The 22,668-nt window shown below is 37.0% G+C and overlaps 1 protein-coding gene across 1 annotated transcript in view; it reads right to left on the bottom strand.

The window, feature by feature from the left end:
* Naa15 (N-alpha-acetyltransferase 15, NatA auxiliary subunit) overlaps positions 1 to 22,668 on the bottom strand; it is a 69,349-nt gene that overhangs the window by 12,902 nt on the left and 33,779 nt on the right. Inside the window, exons 7-16 of the mRNA XM_021631046.2 lie at positions 19,573 to 19,692; positions 16,289 to 16,384; positions 16,082 to 16,188; positions 13,096 to 13,168; positions 9,783 to 9,952; positions 8,109 to 8,261; positions 7,143 to 7,271; positions 5,694 to 5,907; positions 3,258 to 3,451; positions 1,159 to 1,267 (exon numbers count right to left, since the gene is read on the bottom strand). Coding sequence (XP_021486721.1) covers positions 1,159 to 1,267; positions 3,258 to 3,451; positions 5,694 to 5,907; positions 7,143 to 7,271; positions 8,109 to 8,261; positions 9,783 to 9,952; positions 13,096 to 13,168; positions 16,082 to 16,188; positions 16,289 to 16,384; positions 19,573 to 19,692 — 1,365 coding nt within the window. The remainder of the gene's footprint in view (positions 1 to 1,158; positions 1,268 to 3,257; positions 3,452 to 5,693; positions 5,908 to 7,142; positions 7,272 to 8,108; positions 8,262 to 9,782; positions 9,953 to 13,095; positions 13,169 to 16,081; positions 16,189 to 16,288; positions 16,385 to 19,572; positions 19,693 to 22,668) is intronic.

Below are 22,668 nucleotides of genomic sequence, written 5' to 3'. Positions count from 1 at the left end.
TTGTTATCTTTTGACCTATCTCTTGCTAGCCACTTCTGTATTATATACCTACATAAATGTATTAACAAGTTGACATGCTGACACACACCCCTGACCCCAGACTCAGGAAGCAAAGGCTGGGTTTCTGCCAAGTTCAAGTCTAGCCTGACCTACAGACTGAGTTTCAGGCTGGCCAGGATAACACAGGGACTTGTCGCAATAAACAAACATTCAATTAATACTAAGTTTTGCATCCTATTTCAAAGTAAAAGTTATATTTAGAGTCTATCTGTATTGTCCTTGCTGGCCTTGAACTCATGGGCTGCACCCTCCTCCCTCAACTTCCCAGTAGCCGGGACTACAAGAAATCTTACTAAAAATCAGTTTCCTTCACTTCACTTCATACTACCCTAATAACCTTTTTCAATGAACTGAATTATATAAATTCAGTACTATGAAATTTATTTATCTACTATATACATATATATACTGAACACTCTAAATGTGAAATAACTTCTCTTTCAACTGGCCTGGCCCCTCCAAATCATATGGACACAAACACGGTTGATGCTCTTTAGTGTTGTTAGGAGACACTACTTCCTTCAGAATCCAGAATGACCCTTGAAGATCCAACTCAGGGACTAGTTTCTACTTCTGACATCAATTCCTAACACCTAAAAATTATTTGATGCTTAGCTGTGTCACCCACAGTTCTAAGCTTTATATTTATGTCAAATAATTTTATTCACAAAAATCCTAAATTCGTTTACTAAGTAACATATGAAGCCATCACAGTTATCTGACTTAATCCTGGGGACCAGTGTGTATCTACTTGTGGGCTCTGTGTTCTCAAAGAGGTCACATAGACCACTATATTTCCCCACAAGATTCTGCGTAGCATGCATCTCCATGAGTAATCTATATTTGCATCTGTCAAGAAATGCAACAGTGATAGGTGACACTAACACTAAGAAATGTGATCAGTTTTATCACGTCTATTATACTCTACTATCCTACTTTTCCTAAAGTAAACCTCAAAGGCAAAAAGATGAGTTTCTATCTTGTTCTTCACCAAGTTCTTCAACAGTTAAAAACTTCATAGCTTCTTCCAATGGTGGGTGACACTAACCCTAAGAAATGTATCAGTTTTGTCATGTCTACAATACCCTAATATCCTACCTTTCCTAAAGTAAATCTCAAAGGCAAAAAGATGAGTTTCTATCTTGTTCTTCACCAAGTTCTTCAACGGTGTTAAAAATTTAATAGCTTCTTCCAATGGAGTTTCAACCTAACAAAAATAAAAGACATTATACAAAAGAAATAAGATTCTTGAGGAATATGAACTTAATTTAAACTGTGGTGTTCTTTTGCCAAAAAAAAAAAAAAAAAAGGCACTTACCAGTTACCCAGAAATATATTGTCAAATTTCAACCTCCCCCATAAGCTGCACAAAGGCAATTTCCAACCCTAGAACTCAATTACTTTTTTTAATCCCACTGTTTTTATGTACACTGGTGTTTTGTCTGCATGTGTGTCTGTGCATCACATTTGTACAGTGTCCTCAGAGGTCAGAAGTGTGTGGAATGCCCTGGGACTGGAGTTTCACATAGCCCTAAGCAACTAAGTAGATGTTAGTCCCTAAGAGGAGTACTGGCTAGGTGCCAGAGACATGACCCAATAGTTAACAAAACTGATGTTCTTGCAGAGGACTCAAGCTTGGTTCCCAGCACTCACATGGTGGCTTACAACCATTTGTAACTCTACTTCTAGGAGACCCAGCACCCTCTTCTTACCTCTGTTGGCACTAGGCACTCCTATGGTACAGATATACACACAAGAAAAATACATATACACATAAAATAAAATAAATCTAAAGTTCATGATTAGTACATGAAGGAATCCATAAATACCAATTACTGCCCCATGCTAAATTAGAGAAACAAGTAATTCAAACTTTTTGTTGCTATTCTGGGAGACAGAAAGATATCCTCCTACACAATATGTCTCATGAAGATTAGACTTCAAGACCAACTTAGGAATTTTATGTGGATGTGGTGGCTCATGCCTTAGGCCTAGCACTTCACCCTTAGGAAGGAGGACTGCGTGAGAACAGTCTAGGCTGGAATGAGTGCCAAGCTTTAATCAACTTCAAATTTATCCTTAATTGACTATTACGCTTACTAACTAAACCCAGGCCAGCTTCCCTTTCTCTGTGGGTAGAATTACTGATGACTTAATGGTTTTATTTTATACATATATTATCTTGAATTAATTATCTACATCTACACTTTAGGTTATTTACCCAGATTTGGCGGGGACTTTTAAAGCAGCCTTCAATGTTGCAAGTAATAATAATTACGATGGCTTGCTATAATCTGCCCTTGCCACTACCAAACAAGTACGAATGCTACTGGATTGTGCATCTTTGAAGTACTTACACTAGGGAAGACAGGGGTCTTGTGTTCCTAGCAAGTAATAATAGTGTGGAGCAACAACCTATGAGAAAGGTTCTTTCTACTACATTCTCCTCAAACAAAACACCCGGGAACACTTGGTTCTGAAACGCTATAACTATAGCTACTAATAATCATTAGACCATATTGTGATGTCTGATACAAAAACAATACTGCAGCCCAGACTCAGGAAAATCTTCTAAAGGAAGCCTAGCATAGTAGTTCTACTTTGCAGGGAGCTCAGAGAACCCTCTTCTGTCCCAGTAGTTAGGTGTTGTAAAAATGTGCAAATACACACATGTGACAGTAACCACGTCGCTACTTCTAACACCACTACTGCTGTGTCTAAGAAAAGGTACTGACCAATACCCTGTATAATTCTAAATGTACTGTTTCTTTCATACCCTCATTTTCTTACATAAATGACTTTAGATTTCAAGTGATTAGTGACATTAAAAGCCTACGAAAATGTGCTTATTCTATCAGTTTAACACAATTATTATTCCCATGGACTAGGATTCCTATGGACAAAAAAAGACAAGATTACTAATCAATACAACTCATGTGCTAGTATCTAGGTTTGGGCTCAATGGTTAAAATCCACAAGTCAGAATCTGGATTTTAAAAAACAAAGACTTTAGGGTCTTGGCTAGATAGCCTAGATGAGCTTGAATTCTGTAAGATGTCCTCTCAGATCCATATGCACAGCCACACACATACATACACATACAAAACACACAAATAAAAAGAGACTAAAAATTGCTTTCGATGCCAAAAACTTGCTGTGGCACTCACTTGTGCTAACTAAGTACAACTATGAAATACCTTGGCCAATTTCTCTGGGATAAGTTCTTCTTTGGGACCTCCGATTTCCTCATCGTCATCATCCTTTTTCTTTTTCTGATTTCTCTGCTGCTTTTCTTTTTCTGCATTTTTTTTCTCTTCTTCTATCTGGGCTTTCTTTTGAGCTCTTCTTTGTTTATTACGTAGTTTCTTTAACTCTTTGTCAGACATGTTTGCTATAGGAAATAAGTGTTAATAGGATTATAAACACGTTAAGTCATTACAACTACCTTAAAAACTTTCAAAATTTTATTTTATGTGTATGGGTATGTGGTGCTTTGAAATGGCTCCCACAGGTGAATGCTTAGCCATCAGAGTGGCACTATTTGAGAAGAATTAGGATCAGGATATGGCTCAACTACTTCCTTCAGTACCTTGCTTGCCATGCCTACTATCACACATCCCAGCATGATGACAATGGACTGAAACTGTAAGCAAGCTCCCTTAAATGTTTCTTTTATAATAGTTATCTTGGTTACAGTGTCTCTTCACAGCAATAAAATAATGACTAAGACAGGGCTGTACTGTCTGCACTTATATTATGTGTACTATATGCATAAATGATGCCCTCAGAGGTCAGAAACCAATCTTTTGCAGTTGTAGCAAGTGCTCTTAAAAAAAACAAAAACAATCCTAACAATATGGACAGATGACTAAATTAGAAACAGGATTTGGGGATTTGGGAAGGAGGGAAAGGGGCTACTGACATGATAATAAATGGTCTACTTCTTGCAGACTCTAAACTAGCATTCACTATACTATACACACAAGCTATATATCACACTATGCTAAGATCAGCACATTTTTCTGTAGTAGGCAAGACACTAAGTATTTTCAGTTTTATAAGTAAAGCTCTCATAACTAATCAGCTATCACATAAAAGTACAACTGACATAAAAACGAATAGGTTTCACTATGTTCTAAATACTTTATCAAAGCACAATCAGTGTGCAGATTTGACAGATGAACTGTTAATTTTTGGACTATATTTTTGTAGTGCACGACTTAAAACATGCTAGAAAAGAAATCTAACAACTGAGCTGCTTCTCTAACTTTTGGCTCTTTTAAGACAGGGTCTTGCTATGTAACCCAGGCTATCTTTGAGCATGCTATCAATTTGCCTTGAACTCCAAATTTTCTTAAATCTGTCTTCATGTATTACTATGCCGTATGTTATTACCTGCCATTTTTTAAAAAAGATTTATTTATTACGTATACAGTGTTCTGCCTGCATGTACACCTAACACCAGAAGAGGGCACCAGATCTTATTCTATAGATGGCTGTGAGCTACCATGTGGTTGCTGGGAATTGAACTCAGAACTCAGAAGGGCAGTCAGTGCTCTTTAGCTCCTGTCCCACCTGCCATTGTCTTAAAGGAACTCATGTCAGTGTTACTGTCCTAAGTTAAAAATATTTATACACACACACATATATATATATATATATATATACCATATACGAAAGATTACTTTTACTTTGGGTTTCTTTCTAGGGATGACTTCTTCTAGAAATCTTGATATTTTGCTGTAAAAACGGTAACACCCCCCCCAAAAAAGAGGGGGGGCTAAAAATGAGATCCACAACAATTTTTCTAGTTTTCTTATTTTTTTTTAAATCTATTTTTTTGAGAGACAGGTTCTCATTCTACAGCCCACACTGGCCATGAACTCACTGTGACCTTCCTGAGTCCTGGGGTTGCAGGTGTGAGCTATCTTTCCTGGGCAATTGTTCTAGTTTAATTCTAAGCTAATTTTAATGTTCAAGGAAAATTTATCTTTCATTGGGTTAATGCCAAATTCCAACTAAAAACGGAATAACTAGCGCTGGTGAGGTAGCTCAGTGGGTAAGGGCACTTGCTGCCAAGTCTTAAGTACCCACATGCACACACCAAATAAATCTAGCTAGATTAAAAAAAAAAAAAGTAAGTTATACTAAAGAGTCAACACTGATTTAGAGTTTCCACACTAATTATATCACTAGCAATTACAGTACTATAGTAAGCTGAATAAATCTGATATTAAATGTGAAACTTAGGTAATTCAAGCTTATTAGATACAAACACCTAATCACAAATTATACCCCTACCGGGGAAGCAGCTCAATAACAAAGTGCCTGATAAGGAAAAAGGACTGGATTGAATCCTCAGTCACTCCCCAAATACCCAAACAAAACTCACAAATCAAAATCAAATCTCAAATTAAGTCTATGCATAATATATTTTGAAAGCATAAAAGTAGTTTTTCCTTTGGTTGCTTAGAGAAATTCACAAAATAGCCATCATTTTCTATCCTTGGATAACAACCTCCCATGAAGATACTCAATAAAATCTCTGGAGGTTGGAGGAACTGTATTATTTGTGAAAATAAGTACCTATAAACACAACAGAGCAAATAATGATAAATTTTTGAATGTTATACCTGTATCAGCCTCATGTTCTTTGTTCTCATCTGTAAGAGGGTTGTCATGAAGCTTCAAATAGATCTCAATAGCAATTCTTGCTGCTTTAAAATAAAATGGATGCTGCCGAAGTACATCTTCTAGTTTTAATAAGTCCACATATGATCTAAGGGTAATCTTCCTCATACAGTATGTATGAAAGTCAAACTGGTCATCAGTGATTTCTATAAAATGCTAACAAAGTTATCTTTTTATTATCACTGGAGTATAGCATTGTCTTAAAAAAAAAAAAACAATTAAAGCAAAGCCTTGGAACTAGTTGTTTCCTTAGCATGAAAATTTAATAAAAAAGCATAAAAATTATAATAATTAACATATTTGGCATATAAAATTTAAAAATACAGTTGGCTACTGCCTAGCAAAGAACATAGCAAGAACTGAGTAATTTAAATGGAAGGAGATAATAATGCTTCAACTATGTTCTTGACTAATTTCCACCTTAATCAAGCATACTTAAGCATACTCACTAATTAGTATCTATGATGATGCTATATAGCCGGCACATATGCTATACACAAAACATTTTATTGTGGCAGAGATTAAAGAACATACTATTAGGTCATTTTGTTGAATCTATAAAACTTAACTCTATGTATCATGCTTCCTAGCATGTACATGAAAAAAATCAAGTAGCCAGTCAGTCAAGAAATCAGCAACACCATAGTTCAACCAAGCATCGATATTCTAAATTTGATATTACAAATGCCAACATAATTATAAAAGCTATTTTATCTATTAAAAACATACAGACACAGCAATCCCACCACTAGTCACAAAAATGAATCTATAGGAAAACTAAAAACTGTGATTTTTTTTTAATTGGTGGGATAGTGGTGGTAGTGTTGAGACAAAGTCTTATGTAGCCCAGGCTGACCTCAAATACATGTTGGTAGATGGCCTTGAATCTGGATCTTTCTGCTTCTACTTCTCAAGTGCGAGCATTACAATTATACACTCCATACCCGGGTTGAAAAGCAATGACTTTCAATGATTTACAAGAAAATTATAAACTGCAGAGCACACAGAACACTGGGAAAAGGTTCAAAGCTCAATTATTTGTCAAGGGTGGACAGCATGGATTAAGCCACAATGAACAGGGCTCTAAAATTAATGATCTTTGATGTATTAGGGAATAAGTAGCAGCAATTCAAAAGTTCAAACAGCGCTAAAACATCAGGGTAAAAATATTTCCTAAAATCTCTGAAAAGGATTCTTAAAGGAAGAAAATATAATTCAGATAATGGCTAGATGTATAGTGTATAATCAGTTTATAATAAAAATGGTATTATTGACTTTAAAATCACATATTGCGAAGTCTAAACAAGGGTGGGGTGTGAAGCCTTTTCTCACACAAAGTCTCCAACATCCAACTGAACAAAACGAGAAGCTTACATATAGAAGGTACTTACTCTTTCAATTTCATGGCATTTCTTAAGTGCTTCACCGAATTTGTTCATTGCTTTGTATGCCTGGGCACACTCTGTCTGGAACCACATGCACTGCATCTCATTCAGGTTTTCTACTGCTGATGTTCCTTCCTAATTAAAATCACATCATGATTCCACACAATTCACACCGAATACATCACTTTACCATAAGATTTTAAAAGGAATAATGGTCAGTTGAACAGAATTCTTCTGAAATACTTTTTTGAGGTTTTATTTAACATTCTTAAAGTAAGTTCTCCTTCTAAGCATTAGAGGTAATAATTTTGCAAATTATTACACAAAATGTCTACACTAACTGGGTGGCAGGAATTAACATAATAAATAATAGCATGTGGCAGTTAAGTAGTAAATACTAGTTCCCTTTTCCCCTAAAACATTATTCTTACCATAAATCAACACAAGCCAGTTTTACATTTTTTTGGTCTTTCAAGACAGGGTTCCTCTATGTAGCCCTGGCTGTCCTCTGTAGCTACAGAACTCACTATGTAGAGCCACCTGCCTCTGCTTCCCAAGTGCTGGGAATGAAGGCGTGCGCCACCATGCCTGGCTACAACCAGTTTTAAAAAAACCATTGTCCAACTATATGAAAAGAAAATGTTTTATCTAATGTTGATTATCCTTCTTCTAATTCAGTAATTTAATATCAGGACAACCAAGATAATGATAATAAACTTCAGGAACTAGAAAAATGGCTCAGGTTCAATTCTCAGCACTGACACGACTGCTCACTACTTTCTTTAAATCAAGTTCAAGAAAATGAAAAGCCCTCTTTTAGCCCCTGTTGGCACTAGGCATGAACATGGTTGACAGGCACACATGCAGGTAAAACATCTATACAAATAAAAGAACTACCTTCGTAAAACAGAAACATATGAAAACAAAGTCAATTAAGTCCTGTTTACTCTCAAGAACATTAGCCATACAAACCCTTGTGAACTTGGAGCACATTTCTTCGGCCTCTTTAATCAGATTGGCTTTTAACATGTATTTTGCACACTTGGAATTAATAAATCTGTCTGCTGTGTCCAGGGCCTGGGCTTCATCCATCCACCTGGCAGCTTCTTTAATATTTCCAGCATGCTTGCAAGGTACAAAAACAAAATTAACCAGTAAATATGACAATTTTACTGCTTTAAGTAATTTGTGACCTATAAATAATTAAAATAAACAAATGAAAGAAAAGGTATTTTTCAGACACAAGACCTAGGTTTGGATCCCAGTAACAATTCTAAAAAAGCCAATTGTGGTAGCTTGAGTTCCTAATCACAGTACTGAAAGAGGTTAAGACAGGAACATTCCTAGAACCCACCACCCAGTTAGCCTTGCAGAACAGGCAAGTCCCAGGTCAGAAAGCTATTAGTAAAAATTTCTCCACTATCATAATTCTAATATATTTATCTGGTAAAGCTACAAAGCTGAGTAAAACTTGGCTTTAAAACACTTGGGGTAGCAAACAAGATGTCTCAGTGGGTAAAGAGATACTGCCACCAAGCCTGATGAACTGGTCCAACCTACAGACCCATATGGTACAAAGAGAAAATGCTTATAAGTTATCCTCTGACTTAAACACACATGCGGTACAATACATAAGCCACCTCCCTCAAAATAAACAAGCAAATGTAATGTTAGAAAATGTTTTTCAAATTCCGGGATACAGAATGCTGGTATACACTGGTAATCCCAGCACCTAAGAGGCTGAGGCAAAAGTCCCACTATTGAGGCCAGCCTAGATCACAAAGACCATACCTAAAATTAAATTAAATTAAATTAAAAAAATAAAGACAACAGGTGTGCTGGCGGTTACAGGACACACCTGTAATCCCAGTGCTCGGGAGGCAGAGGTAGACAGATCTCTGTAAGTACAAGAACAGCATGATCTACAAAGTGAGTCCAGGTCAGCCAAGATTCTGTTACAGAGAAACCCAGTCTCAACAAACAAACAAGCAAATAAATAAATCAAAATAAAATAAAGGCAGCAATAAGCCTTGTAGCTGGTGTAGCACAGCATTAGTATCTGTCTAGTACATATGAAGCTTTGGATTCAAAAGCTGGCGGGATGGGGGGCGGGGGCGTGTTGGAAATATGCTTATTATTATTATTATTATTATTATTATTATTATTATTATTTTGCTAAATGTATTACTGATTTACAGTAACTTCTTGAAAAGGCTTGATTACTGGATAGATTGAAAATTAGAAAAGAGGCAACTTTGACATTTGAGAACATGTAACAGGAAATTCTCAAACATAGCTCAGGAATTAAGTCAAGAGATGGTAACACACGTTCAAAATAAAATTGTTTTACTTCATTAACATCAGATGCTTACACATGATCATACTCAGAAACGTATTTTACAGTAAATAATTATCAATAGACTCATCCACAAGTGAACACATACACAGTCTTATGTGTGTACTTTGTATAGTTATTAATGAGTGACCATGAGTTATTAATGAGTGAGTTATTAATGAGTGAGCATGACTATGACAACTCCAAGAATAAATCATATTGATATTTCTCATATGGTATTTTACTTTATCTAGAAGCTGTAAAACAAAAATTATTACTAATATAAGGAAAAAGGGAGTAAAGGTTTTTACCTTATAGATTTTAGCTTTTACAAGAAAAAGTTCTATCAATGTTGGTGTGCTTTCAATAGCAGTATTTATGTATTCCAGAGCAATAGATGGCTGACCAATTTTATCATAATGTTGTGCCAAATAGTACTGAACCCAAAGTAATGTGGTTGGGGGTTCCTCCTTTCCATCATCTTGAAAGGGAAGAATGAAGAAATCAAGATTAGATATTAAAAACATTAAGAAATGAACATTCCCTCCCCCATACTGGTCCCTTCATTTGTAAGAAAAGTAGTTTTAAAGTAGTTTGTATATCTATATCTATCTAGCTATAATTTACATCTAAACATGTTAAGACCTACTGAAACACCTTTTCTTAAGTGCACCTTAGCATGATACCTTGCCTTCAGAAAGATTTTAAAAAGAAATTTCTAACTGCCTAATTAGGTTTCTAGGTAATATACTAACCTATATTTTCGTTCAAGATGTAATTTTTTTCAAGATGTAATTTTGATATAAACATATATGAAAGTTAAAACATACAACTCAAACATCAAAAATTTTGTCCTTAAATATAAATTTCTACAATCTGAGAACTACATTTGCTTTCAAACTCTGCTTTTTTTCCCCCCTAATAAAAGCAAGGTGGCTCAATGGACAAATAATAGGAGGGAAACACACTAACTCCCCATCTGATAGATCTGCAACAAAGTGCCGCACATCTGTGGGCATGTCACTGAGCCTCTTCCTCATCTGTAGAATATATAGAAAAATGATGATAATCAAAGGAATATCGTGATAATTAACCAATGAAATCAAGGTATGCCTTTCTAAACGTATTGTTAAAATTAATCTGAGACCTAGAAACAACGGCCAGCTTACTAGCAATGTGCACCCCAGGTCCCACGGTGGGCTATTCCACTACTGAAGCCAGAACTCTGTGGGAAAAATGATTCCAGATCTTCAGTGGTAGTGCACAAGATAAGTGCTCAAGATCTTGTCAGCAATAAGTTATCACCTACCACCACAGCACTTGAAAGATGGAGCCACGTAAAATTAAATAAACAAAATATCAAGCATGCTTAAATAATTTTCTTTAAAAACATTTATTATACTGACTTTATTGTGTTTGTCGGGTGTATGCCTGCTATAGTCCACATACAGAGGCCAGAGAACAATTTTTTCAAGTAGGTTCAATCTTTCTACCTTGTGCTATATAGGGACTAAACTCAGAAATAACCAAGGCCTGACTACTGGTTTTCCAAGACAGGGTTTTCCTGTGTAGCCATGGCTGTCCCGGACCTCATTCTCTACACCAGGCTGGCCTCGAACTCACAGAGATCTGCCTGCCTCTGCCTCCCGGGTGCTGGGATTAAAGATGTGAGCCACTACCGCCTGGCTCATGCTTTTTTAATTAAATTACTTGCCAAGTTTGAAGGATGAATAAGTCTAATCTTTTAAAAACTGGTAAAAGAACCAAATAAAGTATAACACAGAAGAGAAAAAGATCGTGTTTTTCACATACAAGCTGAAACTTTTGGAAATCTAGTGGTAAATGAAATAAACTTTTAAATAACAGTATCTGCCTGATAGAAAAAAATCATTTTGGATCACTCAGCTTACATTAAAAAATGTAGTACATGTTTTAAAATTAGTGATTGGCGTGGGAGGGCCTGAGCCATTGTCAGTGGTGCCACTCCCGGAAAGTGGTTCTGGGAGATCAGGCCTTCTGCTTCAATTACTGCCTCTAGGTTGTTTGCTGCCCTAGTCCTGACTTCCTGTCAGTGATGGAGTGTGACCTAAGAGTTGCAACCTGAAACAAACTCTTCCCTCCACAAGTTGGTTTTGATCATAGTATTTACCACAGCAACAGAAATCCTAACTAAGACAACTGCTAAGAGTTCAAGAATATCTTGGATTACAGAGTAATAAATCTTGAAGAAAGAAAAGGAAATATAGGAAGGGAAAGAGGAAAAGGAAGGAAAGGACAAAGGGAATGAACTACAAGGAAGGGAAAGACAAATATAATACAACCGAAATGTGAATATAAACGTGTTGTTTAGAATTAAGGACATTTATTTTGTGTGCATGTGCACCTGTTTATGTATGACCCAGTGCTCATGTATGTGGATGACATACATGAGACTGTGCTCTTTCTCAATTGCAATCTACCTTGTTTTGTTAAGACAGAGTCTGGGAATATAAGCACATTCCACTGGGCCTTATCTTTTTTTCTTTTTAATGTAAACACTGAAATCATGTTGGGGTTCTTACACTTGCTAGTAAATACCTTACAGACTGAGCTAACTCTGTATCCATTAAAGTACAAATTTGTAAGGATAACAACAGCATCCTGCTTTGTATGTCGGGGTGGGGGGAGGTTCTAGAATACTTGAGATTGAACCCAATAGCCTGGTAGGAAAGACACACCAAGAAAATACTCTAACACTGAGCTGTATCAGCAACCCTTTTTTCTTTCTTTTTTTTTAAATATTAAGACAGTATCTCACCAAACTGCCCAAGTCTTAAACTTCTTACACTTCTCCTACCTCACTCCTGTAGCTGGGATTACAAGCCCATGTACGAGGGTGAACTGCTAGTATAGCTATGTTTGAAGTCCCATACTTTTCTTTAGACATATTGAAATACTCATGAAATAATGTAAAGTTTAAGAATAGAGGGAAATGGCTGGGCAGCGGTGGTGCACATCTTTAATCCCAGCACCTGGGAGACAGAGACAGGCAGATCTTTGTGAGTTCAAGGCCAGCCTGGTCTACAGAATGAACTCCATGACAGCTAGAGCTATTACACAGAGAAACCCTATCTCAAAAAAACAAAAATCAAAAACAAAACAAAAAGAACAGGGAGAGCCAAGCATGGTGGTGTACACCTTTAATCCCAGTGCTTGGGAGGTAGAGGCAGGCAGATATCTGAATTTGAGGTCAACCTGGTCTTCAGAGTGAGTTGCAAGATAGCCAGGAGACACAGAGAAACCCTGTCTCAAAAAACAAACAAAAGAATAGAGGGGAGTGGCCACTACTTTGATGATGTTATATTTGGACACGAATTTAAAATTACTACAGCTAACCGATGAGGAAATAGAGGAACATTAGATTATGAAATCAAATTTTATGGATCCTTTAAATTTTGCATAGCTTTCTTTACAATAAATTGATGTGATTCTCAATAAAACATTATCATAACATTATGTGTAATTAATAAATATTAGAAAAAAATTAAATGCCCTATACTTGCTACTGAAATATAATGAATGAAGACTAACCTGAATGGTAATTTCAGGATTAAAAAAAAGAAAAAAGAAAATGTATATACTTACCATTGGGGTTAAATAGGCGACAGCTTTTTAGAGAGGTTTCATAACCAACTACTAGTTCTTCTACAATTGCCACCTAGAGTACAAACAACAAGCACATTTTAACAGAAAGGTATTTACAGCTCTTGTGCAAAACAAGCTTCTTATATAAAGAACTAAATAAACAGTCCAACACATTACCCTCTCCTTTTATGAATATTTTAATCTCTGGGCAAACATAAAGTTTTGTCTAGGGGTGGTAGGAGAATGGAGGATGGAGGGCAACCCACACCTTTAAGATCAGTGCTAGGGAGGCAGAGGCAGGTGAATCTTTGTGAGTTCAAGCCAGCCTGGTTTACAGATGAACCTCCAGAATAGCCAGGGCTACACAGAGAAGCTATCTCAGGAGGAAAAAAAAAATCTAAAAATACTCTTGAAGGTACAATTTCCCAGACAGAACATAAAGCATCAACAGAATCAGCAGTCCATGAATGTTGGACAGAAGCAAAGCTACGGTAACATACACCTAAATTCATTCTTATATCAAAACACACAAAGAATAGCCATGGTTAACATTTGTTCTTTATGATCAAGAATTAAATGCCATGGCCTAGAATAGTGGCATATGCATGAAACATGAGCACATCTGTGATGGAAGCAGAAGAATCAAGATTTGATTCAGCCAGGCAGTGGTGGTGCATGCCTTTAATCCCAGCACTTGCGAGACAGAGGCAGTGGGACCTCTGTGAGTTTTGAAGCCAACATGGTCTACAGAGTGAGATTCAGTACGGCCAAGACTATACCGAGAAACAACCTCAAAAAAAGTGGGGGGGTCATTTGATAAAGGTCAGCCCCAGCTAAGTTACAACCCTGAAACCTGGCTATAGACAGATGGATGGGTAGGGGGGTGGGTGGTTGAGTAGATAGGTAAAGGGATGGATGGGTGTATGAATGGATGAATGGATGGATGGATCAGTAGGATTAAATGCTATGTGAAATACATGTTTTTTCAGTGTCTGTTAAATGAACTCTTCGCATAATCCAGGAGAAACATCACTAACCCTGAAATCCAGCAAAGTGGGGTACCTAAGGTCCAGAAAAATACCTGTCTGTCCAGGTTGTACTTTCTCCTAAATTTTAACTAGACTTCTGGCTTCCTCAGAGGTATTGAGTACTTTTAATTCATTAATTTCCTAATTTTAGCAGAGTACAGTGCAGGTGTCTGTAGTCCTATATTCAAGTTTCTGAGGCAGAAGGATCAAATGAGCCCAGAAATTCTAGGCAGCTTGGGTAATAGTGCAATACCTGCATCAAATCTAAAAACAAAATTTAAAAAACAGGATTCATTTATTTGACTGATTCATCCTTAACTACTTGGGTTACTACAGAAACTCTCTGGCCCACAAACACATTAATGCAGCTCCCCTTGTGAGTGGACTGTGAACACAGGATGATCACAGCCGGGTTATTCTAGTATACCTGTGCTTTCCTCCCAAGTCAGGCTACACACTTAAACCAAGACGCATTGTGACATCTCCAAACTGTTCAAATATGTCCACTTATTAACAAATGGAGTCTGATAGTGGTGACAGGTGCCTTTAATCCCGGCACTCAGAAGGCAGAGGCAGGCAGATCTCTGAGTTCAAGGCCAGCCTCATCTACAGAGTGAGTTCCAGGACAGTCAGGGCTATGAAAGAAACCATGTTACAAAAAACCAAACAAATAAATGAAAGAACTATCATTATGCAGAATTTAACCCAATATTATGTAAACTTAGTAAGAGTAAAAAAAAAGTAATTCTATAAGTTGGATACTATAAGAAAACTAGAATAAAATTTTGAAAATATAAGATTGTACGCTTAAGACCATTTTGTAAACATCAAATTCTCACTGTTCCAAAACTACATGTTATATGTAAGGGAAAAAGGAAAAATCAATAAAGCCCATACCTTGGGCCTGTAAGCAAAACACTGGTGATTAAATATACTTTATAAGTTATTCATGCAGCCTATAGATTGGGAAAGAATCTTCACCAATCCTACATTTGACAGAGGGCTAATATCCAGAATAAATAAAGAACTCAAGAAGTTAAAAAGCAACAAATCAAGTAATCCAATTAAAAAACGGGGTACAGAACTAAACAGAATTCTCAATAGAGGAATATCAAATGACAGAGAAACACTTAAAGAAAGGGAGTGTCTCTGACATGAACTGATTGGCCTGCTCTTTGATCACCTTGCCCAGAGGAGGGAGCAGCCTTACCAGGCCACAGAAGAAGACAATGTAGCCACTCCTGAAAAGACCTGATAGACTAGGTCAGATAGAGGGGGAGGAGGACCTCCCTTTTCAGTGGACTGGGAGAAGGACATGGGTGGGGAAGAGGAAGGGTGGGATTGAGAGGGGAGGAGGGAGGGGGGGAGGTACAGGGGGATACAAAGTGAATAAATTGTAATTAATAAAAATAATTAAATTTAAAAAAGAAAAAAAAGTTATTCATGCTTAATTTCTTCCACCTAGTTCTTTTCAATGTCTTTTATGTTTTTAACCCATTGTTAAAAACAATGACATTGTTCTTTCAAGAAAGCAATCAACATAAATATTAAAATATCTGCTTAAAAAGCACCCAAAATGTCGTAACACATATAGGAGGCAGAAGCAAGGCTGAGTTAGAGGGGAAAAAAAAAAAATTCTGACTTCTTTTTACTGAATAAAAATAGAGAAGGGATTAGAAAGTTAAAATTTAGTTTCAAGGGAAAAAAATATCAAGTCTGACTTCTGAAAAGCAACTGGAAAAAAGTTGGTATGAACTGAAGTTAAGGATAAAAAACAAATACTGAAGTCACTTATACACCAAAGAGCAAATGGACTACAAGGAACGAAGGCTATGGAAACATTGACACTGCAAGCCAGGCGTCTAACAGCAGGTTCACACAACAGGCAGTACTGGGCCACATAACGGACAGCCAGCCAGGCAGACTCTGAGCAGAGAGGATGTTATGGTTGGCTTTACCTTCTCTTTATCTCTGTATAAAGACCTCAAGGTATTGAAGACGGGTGGACAACCCTTGCTGAAATTCATCCTTAGGAACCTATCCAAACACTCCTTAAACTTCTCTCCTGGAAGAAAAAGATTCCGTTGAAATGCTTAACCATGCATATACATATTCATACTTTAAATTACAACAGCATTTCTTTCTTTTACAGTTGCTCTACTTACCAGATAAAAAGTTTAATGGCAGCCGTCTTGGCACAAGTCCTCTGGGGTATTTAGTCCAGGCCTCCTCATATATTTTTAGCCGTTCTAACATATTAGCTGTAGGAAAAAAAAGAAAGAAAAAATTTTATATGGAATTATAAACTGCACAGATTTCTATCCAATTACAAGTTTTTCTAACTTAAAATTATAATTGGCTGGGTGTGATGGCACACACTTTTGATGTGTCAGAGGCAGGGGGATCTCTGTGAGTTAGAGGCCAGCATGGTCTACACAGCAAATTTCAAGCCAACCAAAGCTACATAATAAGACTGTGTCTCACACAAAAAAGTGAGAGGAGGCAAGTTATACAGAAAAAGTATGTGTAACCTTATGAATTAAATATCAGCAATCACTTTAAAGTATTTCCAACTATTTTCATATTTTAAATACCCATAGCCATACAAAATAAATAATTTTTTTTAGCCTACTCTAGGTTAGGCAGGCTTTCAAAACTTTAGGACTGCTCTATAAAAACCCAAGTTACTGTTGATTGCTTCTGTTCTGAGCATCTCCGTTTTAACTCTTGATTTATTTGGAACCTTTGGATCTATCGCTTATTTCTATGTCTCCATATTTTATAAGTTTTCTTTTACTCTCAGCACAAAGGCATTCCTCATTCCTCACTTTAATCTTCCCTTTACCTAATTTCCCTTGGTATGATGTGGTCTCTGTCCTAATTGGTCTGTTAGGATCTTTATTTCAGAAATAAAGAGACAGTGTGTGATTGAGAGTATTCTAAGCTGGAATCCCATCACCCACTTCAGGTACTTCAGATGCCTGTAACTCAGGGTTCAGGGGATAAAAAGCCCTCTTCTGCAATCCACCAGAAACCCCTCCCACAGGATATATATATATATATACACATACATATGTATATAAATACTAAATAGTTTTAAAAACAATGCACCACTTAAAAAGATTTACTTTTTTCATTTCTTAGTAGGTGTTTTCATTTCTCAGTAGAAGCAGATTTTTCATTTCTCAGAGTTCTAAATAATATTTTCTTTTTTAAAAGGTAATTTTCAAACTTTTATGCACATGGTGTTTTCTTGCATGTGTGTCTGTGTGAGGATGTCAGATCTTGGAGTAATAGACAGTTGTAAGCTGCCATGTAGGTCTAGGAATTGAACCTTGGTCCCTCTGAAAGAGTATTCAATGTTCTTAACCACTGAGCCATCTCTCCAGCCCCTAATATTTTCTCATAACTATGTTTCATGGTTATAGTTCCCTCTATCTTAGATTCCTCATTATCTAACATGGAATGGTGGTGTTTCTTTGAAAGAATCTATGTCACAAAGCAATCACCAGCAAGGTTTCTCTTGTATTTATCAACAGTATCAGGATGGCCCACTGTACCAGCCTTAAGAGGAACTGAACCAAACCAGACTGTAAGGGTAAAGTTTTCTGAAATATTTTTTGTTATTGTTTTTGGTGTGTGTCATATCTCTCTTCCCCTCCCCTTCCCTTCCCTTAACCTGTGCCCCAAGGTTTCACATTTTAGCCCTGGCTGTCCTTGAAGTCACTTTGTAGAGTTCCAGTAAGCTGACCTCCAACTCAAGAGATCCATCCACCTCTGCCTCTCCAGTGCTAGGATTAAAGGTATGTGCCATAACCCCCAGCTGATGTTTTATTTTTGCTTATCATTTCTAAGCTTAGTATTTGGAACAACTGATTCTCAATTACCTGTACCCAACAGTACATGCTGAGTCTTCTCAGCCTGCACTTCAGATGCTTCTATACCTTTCTTTCTTTTTAGTGACTTTACCTTTTTCCTTCCCTGTGTGTTAGCTTCTATTTCAGTGTAGGTTATACAAAGGTGTTGGTGATGTAGAGATTTCTCTTGCAAATTTTTGACAGCATTTATGGGAGCGAGTTAAGTGTTAACGCTTCTCACAAAACCTTGTTGAATATTCAGTGTGCTGACATTCTTATGCCTGTAGGAGTTGCCCTGACAGCCACAAATGACCAGACATTCTGCTTGTTTCTTCCCTCAGAGAGACAGTACAGTAAAAAAAAAATTGCACTTCCCTTTCATGATTTCAAAGCTACTATGCATTTGTCATTTTTTCAGGAGTTATTTCTAGCCAGGTATGATGGTGAATGCCTTTATTATCAGTACTCTCAATGCAGAGGCAGGCATATCTCTGAATTTGAGGCCAGCCACAGTGACACACCAATAAGCCCTTTTTTTAAAAAAAAAAAGTTATTTTAAATCATTTCTGTTTTGTGAAGACAAGATCTAACCTTGTCACACTTCTGGCTTAGAACTATGTAGACCAGGCTGTCCTCAAACTCAGAGATCTGTCTGCCTCTACCTCCCAAATACTAGATTAAAGGTTTGTGTCACCATCCTGGCATGTCCCCACCCCCAATTTTTAAGTTAAAAATCTAATGGGGAAAATGGAGAGCACTGGATGCTCTTCCAGAAGACCTGCACTTGATTTGGAGCAAAGCTCATACTGTTTATAGTCCTACTCCAAGTCTACCTTCTTCTGGCCATCATGGTTATCAGGCACATTAAAAGTGGTGCACCATCACACACAAAACATGCAGGCAAAACATCCACACACAGAAAAATGTGAATTTATTACATTTACTTATTTGAGTGTGGTGTGATGAGAGGGCACACGCACATACACATCTGCATTCCACCATACACATCTGAGGTCAGGAGTCAAGAGTAAAGTCTGTGCTTCCACTTAGTGGGTAGCAGGTATCAAGTTCAGGTCATTAGGCTTGGTGGTAAGTATTTTCACCCACTGAGCCATCTCACTGGCCTTATCCAATCTCATCTTGTAAAAGTAGATCACAGAATAGTCTCAATCCTCTTTGATTAACAAGTACACTTTACATTTAAATACTGGATCTATTGCTGTTGTTTTGTTTTTATTTTTGGGTATCAGTACATAAAAGCTGGACTTGAACCAACAATGTAGCCCAGGCTGGCTTCAAACTCAAGCTTCTCCTACTTCATCTTCTCTATAAGTATAGAGGTTATAGTTGTGAACTAACAAAGCTTAACATGCCAGCCTTTGGACCAATTCCTGTTTGTTTGGTTTTCATAAGACGTGGTCTTACTATGTAGCCCTGGCTGACCTGGAATTCATCTCCCAGGTGCTAATTAAAGCAGCCTGGCTTGAGATTCTATACAGCCTTAACCACCACTTTTCCAGTTATATTTTACAAGGAGTTAATAAAAAAACACAAATTAAGAAAACAAAACACTAAGTATTAAACAATACTACCTGGCTTCAGTGCTTTTTCTAAGCCTTTGTAATAGGCCCAATTTTCAGGATTCCTCTCTTGTAATCCTCTATAAACATCAGCAGCATCTTCCAAACGACACAACTGCAACAGAAGTTCCCCTATTTAACAAAAAGAAAGTAATTAATGTATCTGAGAAAAAAATTTTCCCTCAAAAATTATCTTCAAAGTCTCATTTTGAATAAATGTTTGACAGTGGCTGGCGTTTTCTTGAGTTCTCAACTTTCCCATCATGTTATTTCACTATCTCCTTTATTCAAGCTGACATTAATTTTAAAAGCAATCATCTTCAAAGCCTCAATTTATTCAGGAATCAATCTGACCAACTCCAGGCAATGTTCCCATATTCATTGCACACACTGTCACCTACTCCTTAGATATTCCTGATATCATTATTGTCATAAATTTCAGCATCTAATTTAATGACCTACTAAACAGCCTAACTGGATTATCACTATAATATCAACTATAAAATAATTCCATGAGAGCAGCCCACAACCTGGCCACATTCAAAACCATTTAGTTATAGTAGATACCCGAAGCTCACCTTAGCCTAATCAGGAAGCCCCAAGTCAGTGAAACACCCTGTCTCAAAAAAAACAAGGCAGGCAGTGACTGAGGTGACTTACACTAGAGGGTTCCATGTTAATATGTACATGTACATGTATGTACATTACATGCACACATGCACATACAAGCACCTACTCTTTACTTTTTTACCTCTCGCAACAACCAAATAAGCAAACTGCTTTAAGTTTTCTTTTTGTCTCCCTAATTCAACCTCAATTGAAAAAAGGAAAAAAAGATCCTTTTCTATGTACTATCAATTCTGCTTGCCTCTCCTGATTGCATAATTAATCATACACCTGAATGACTATCAATTTCAACTTTTAAAATTAGTCTCAAATTTAAGACTTTTCGGACACTCTATCAATTGCAAGGCCTGGACTACTCCAAACATGTTCACCAGAACATTTTTCTCATGGAAGGAATTAAGCCAGATGAAATAACATAAACTGTGATTTCACTAGAAATTGAAAAGTTCCAAAGTCACAAAAGCTTGAAAGAATACTTAAGATTTCCTTCCCCCAACTCCTTCCCAGATAGAATTCCTCTGAGTAACAACCCTGGCTATCCAGGCTGGCCTCAAACTCACATATTAACCTGCCTCTGCCTTCCTGAGTACTGGGATTATAGGCATGCACCAACTCTGCCTAATTTCCACATTCTTAACTAGCTTCCATTCAAAGGTTTTTGGTTTTTATTCTTGTTTTGTTTTGTTTCAAGATAGGGTTTCTCTGTATAGCCCTGACTGTCCTGGAACTCAACTCTGTAGACCAGGCTGGCCTCAAACTCTGTAATCCCCCTACCTCTGCCTCCAAAATGCTGGGATTAAAGGCGCCTGCCACCACTACCACCCAACTGATTTTTATTTTTAAAAATGATTCTATCCTTGTAACCTGTGCTTGTATTAGATAACTGAAAATAAATATTTACTAAAGATTTGTGTGCTGTAATGTGATAACCAATTAAATCCGTAGAATTAGGCTGACAAGTGGCAGCACACACCTTTATTCCCAGCCTGGTCTATGGTGCAAGTTCATTTTCAGTATTTTAAAGCAGATTAACTTAAGCAAACTTGTCAAGGATATTTGAGTATTATAAAAATTAGACTTTGAACCCCAACTTGTGGTTGGGTTCGGGACCAAGGTACACTTGACAATATATTTAAAGACATTATTATGCTTGCTCTTCTAATGAGACAAACCACTGAAAACTGTAAAACATTCTACAATGCACAAGAGATATGCAGTCTTAAAAAACCAGGCCAAAGCAGCAACAGATGACCTGGGTTCAAATCAATCCATCAATCAATCAGTCAAGTCAGTCAACTAATAAATATGAACTATTACGCTCTTTTTTCCCTCAGCCTAGAACAAATGGCAGCAGTTGGAGACATTTAAATAGGAACTACCTTTCCTATCACAAAAGATTCCAAATCTTGTTCCTTTCCACCTAGAATTTATGGTCTTTCTCAAAGAAATTCAGATAAACCACAGAAATCTATCACTGCAAGTCGTGTGCGCACATGCCTTTAATCACAGCACTTAGGAGGCAGAGGAAGGCAGAGCTCTGTGAGTTCAAGGGCAGCCTGGTCGATAGAGTTAGTCCAGGATAGCCAAGGTTACACATAGAAAGCCTGACTCAAGAAAAAAAAAAATAGAGCGAGAAAGAGAGAAATCTATCTCTTTTGGTTTGTTTTTGTTGTTGTTTGTTGTGGGTTTTCTTTTTCTTTATTGTGTTTTTTCCTTAGAGACAGGATCTTGCTCTAGAATCCTGACTTTGGCCTAGTCCTTTTAGTGCAGGACTGTAGGAGTGTATCACTACATCTAGCTTTCTCTGTGTTTACATGTTTTAGTAAGAACTAATTTATGAGTATATATTACTTGTAATAAAATCTGGCACACATTAGTTACACTGTAATTTTTTGAACAAGTTATCTCTAAGACAGTAAATCGTTTTATAAAATCACAATTGTCTCCTGCGTTTTGAGCAAGACCGTAGTGATTTCTTCTTTCCCTGTTTTGCAGTACTAGGAATTTGAATTCAAGCCTCACAATGCTATACTTAGTGTTCTACAAAGAGCTCTACCCCTCGCCAGTATTTTCAGTACAAAGGTGCTTGACAGAGTGGATGCTTACACTGGGTGTTAGCCTAACCCTGGAGTAAGTATTCTCAGTTACTCCCAGCTGAAGAATAAGGACCACTGAACCCAGGGGGTTGAGATCAGCCAAAGGGTCACAGTATATCCCCCTTTTAAAGTAAACAACGGGGGCTGGAGAGATGGCTCAGAGGTTAAGAGCACAGTCTGCCCTTCCAAAGGTCCTGAGTTCAACTCCCAGCAACCACATGGTGGCTCACAAACATCTATAATGATATCTGGTGCCCTCTTTTGGTGTGCAGGTGTACATACAGGCAGAACACTGCATATATAATAAATAACTCTTTCAAAAAATAAACAGTGAAAATTATAAAACAAAAATGCTTTACACCCAAGGCATTTTACTAAATAATTT

Source organism: Meriones unguiculatus, chromosome 2 (assembly GCF_030254825.1).
Source record: "Meriones unguiculatus strain TT.TT164.6M chromosome 2, Bangor_MerUng_6.1, whole genome shotgun sequence".
Classification (NCBI taxonomy): Eukaryota; Metazoa; Chordata; class Mammalia; order Rodentia; family Muridae; genus Meriones; species Meriones unguiculatus.
Note: the sequence above shows the minus strand (reverse complement) of the source record. Positions and strands in the feature narration are given on the sequence as shown.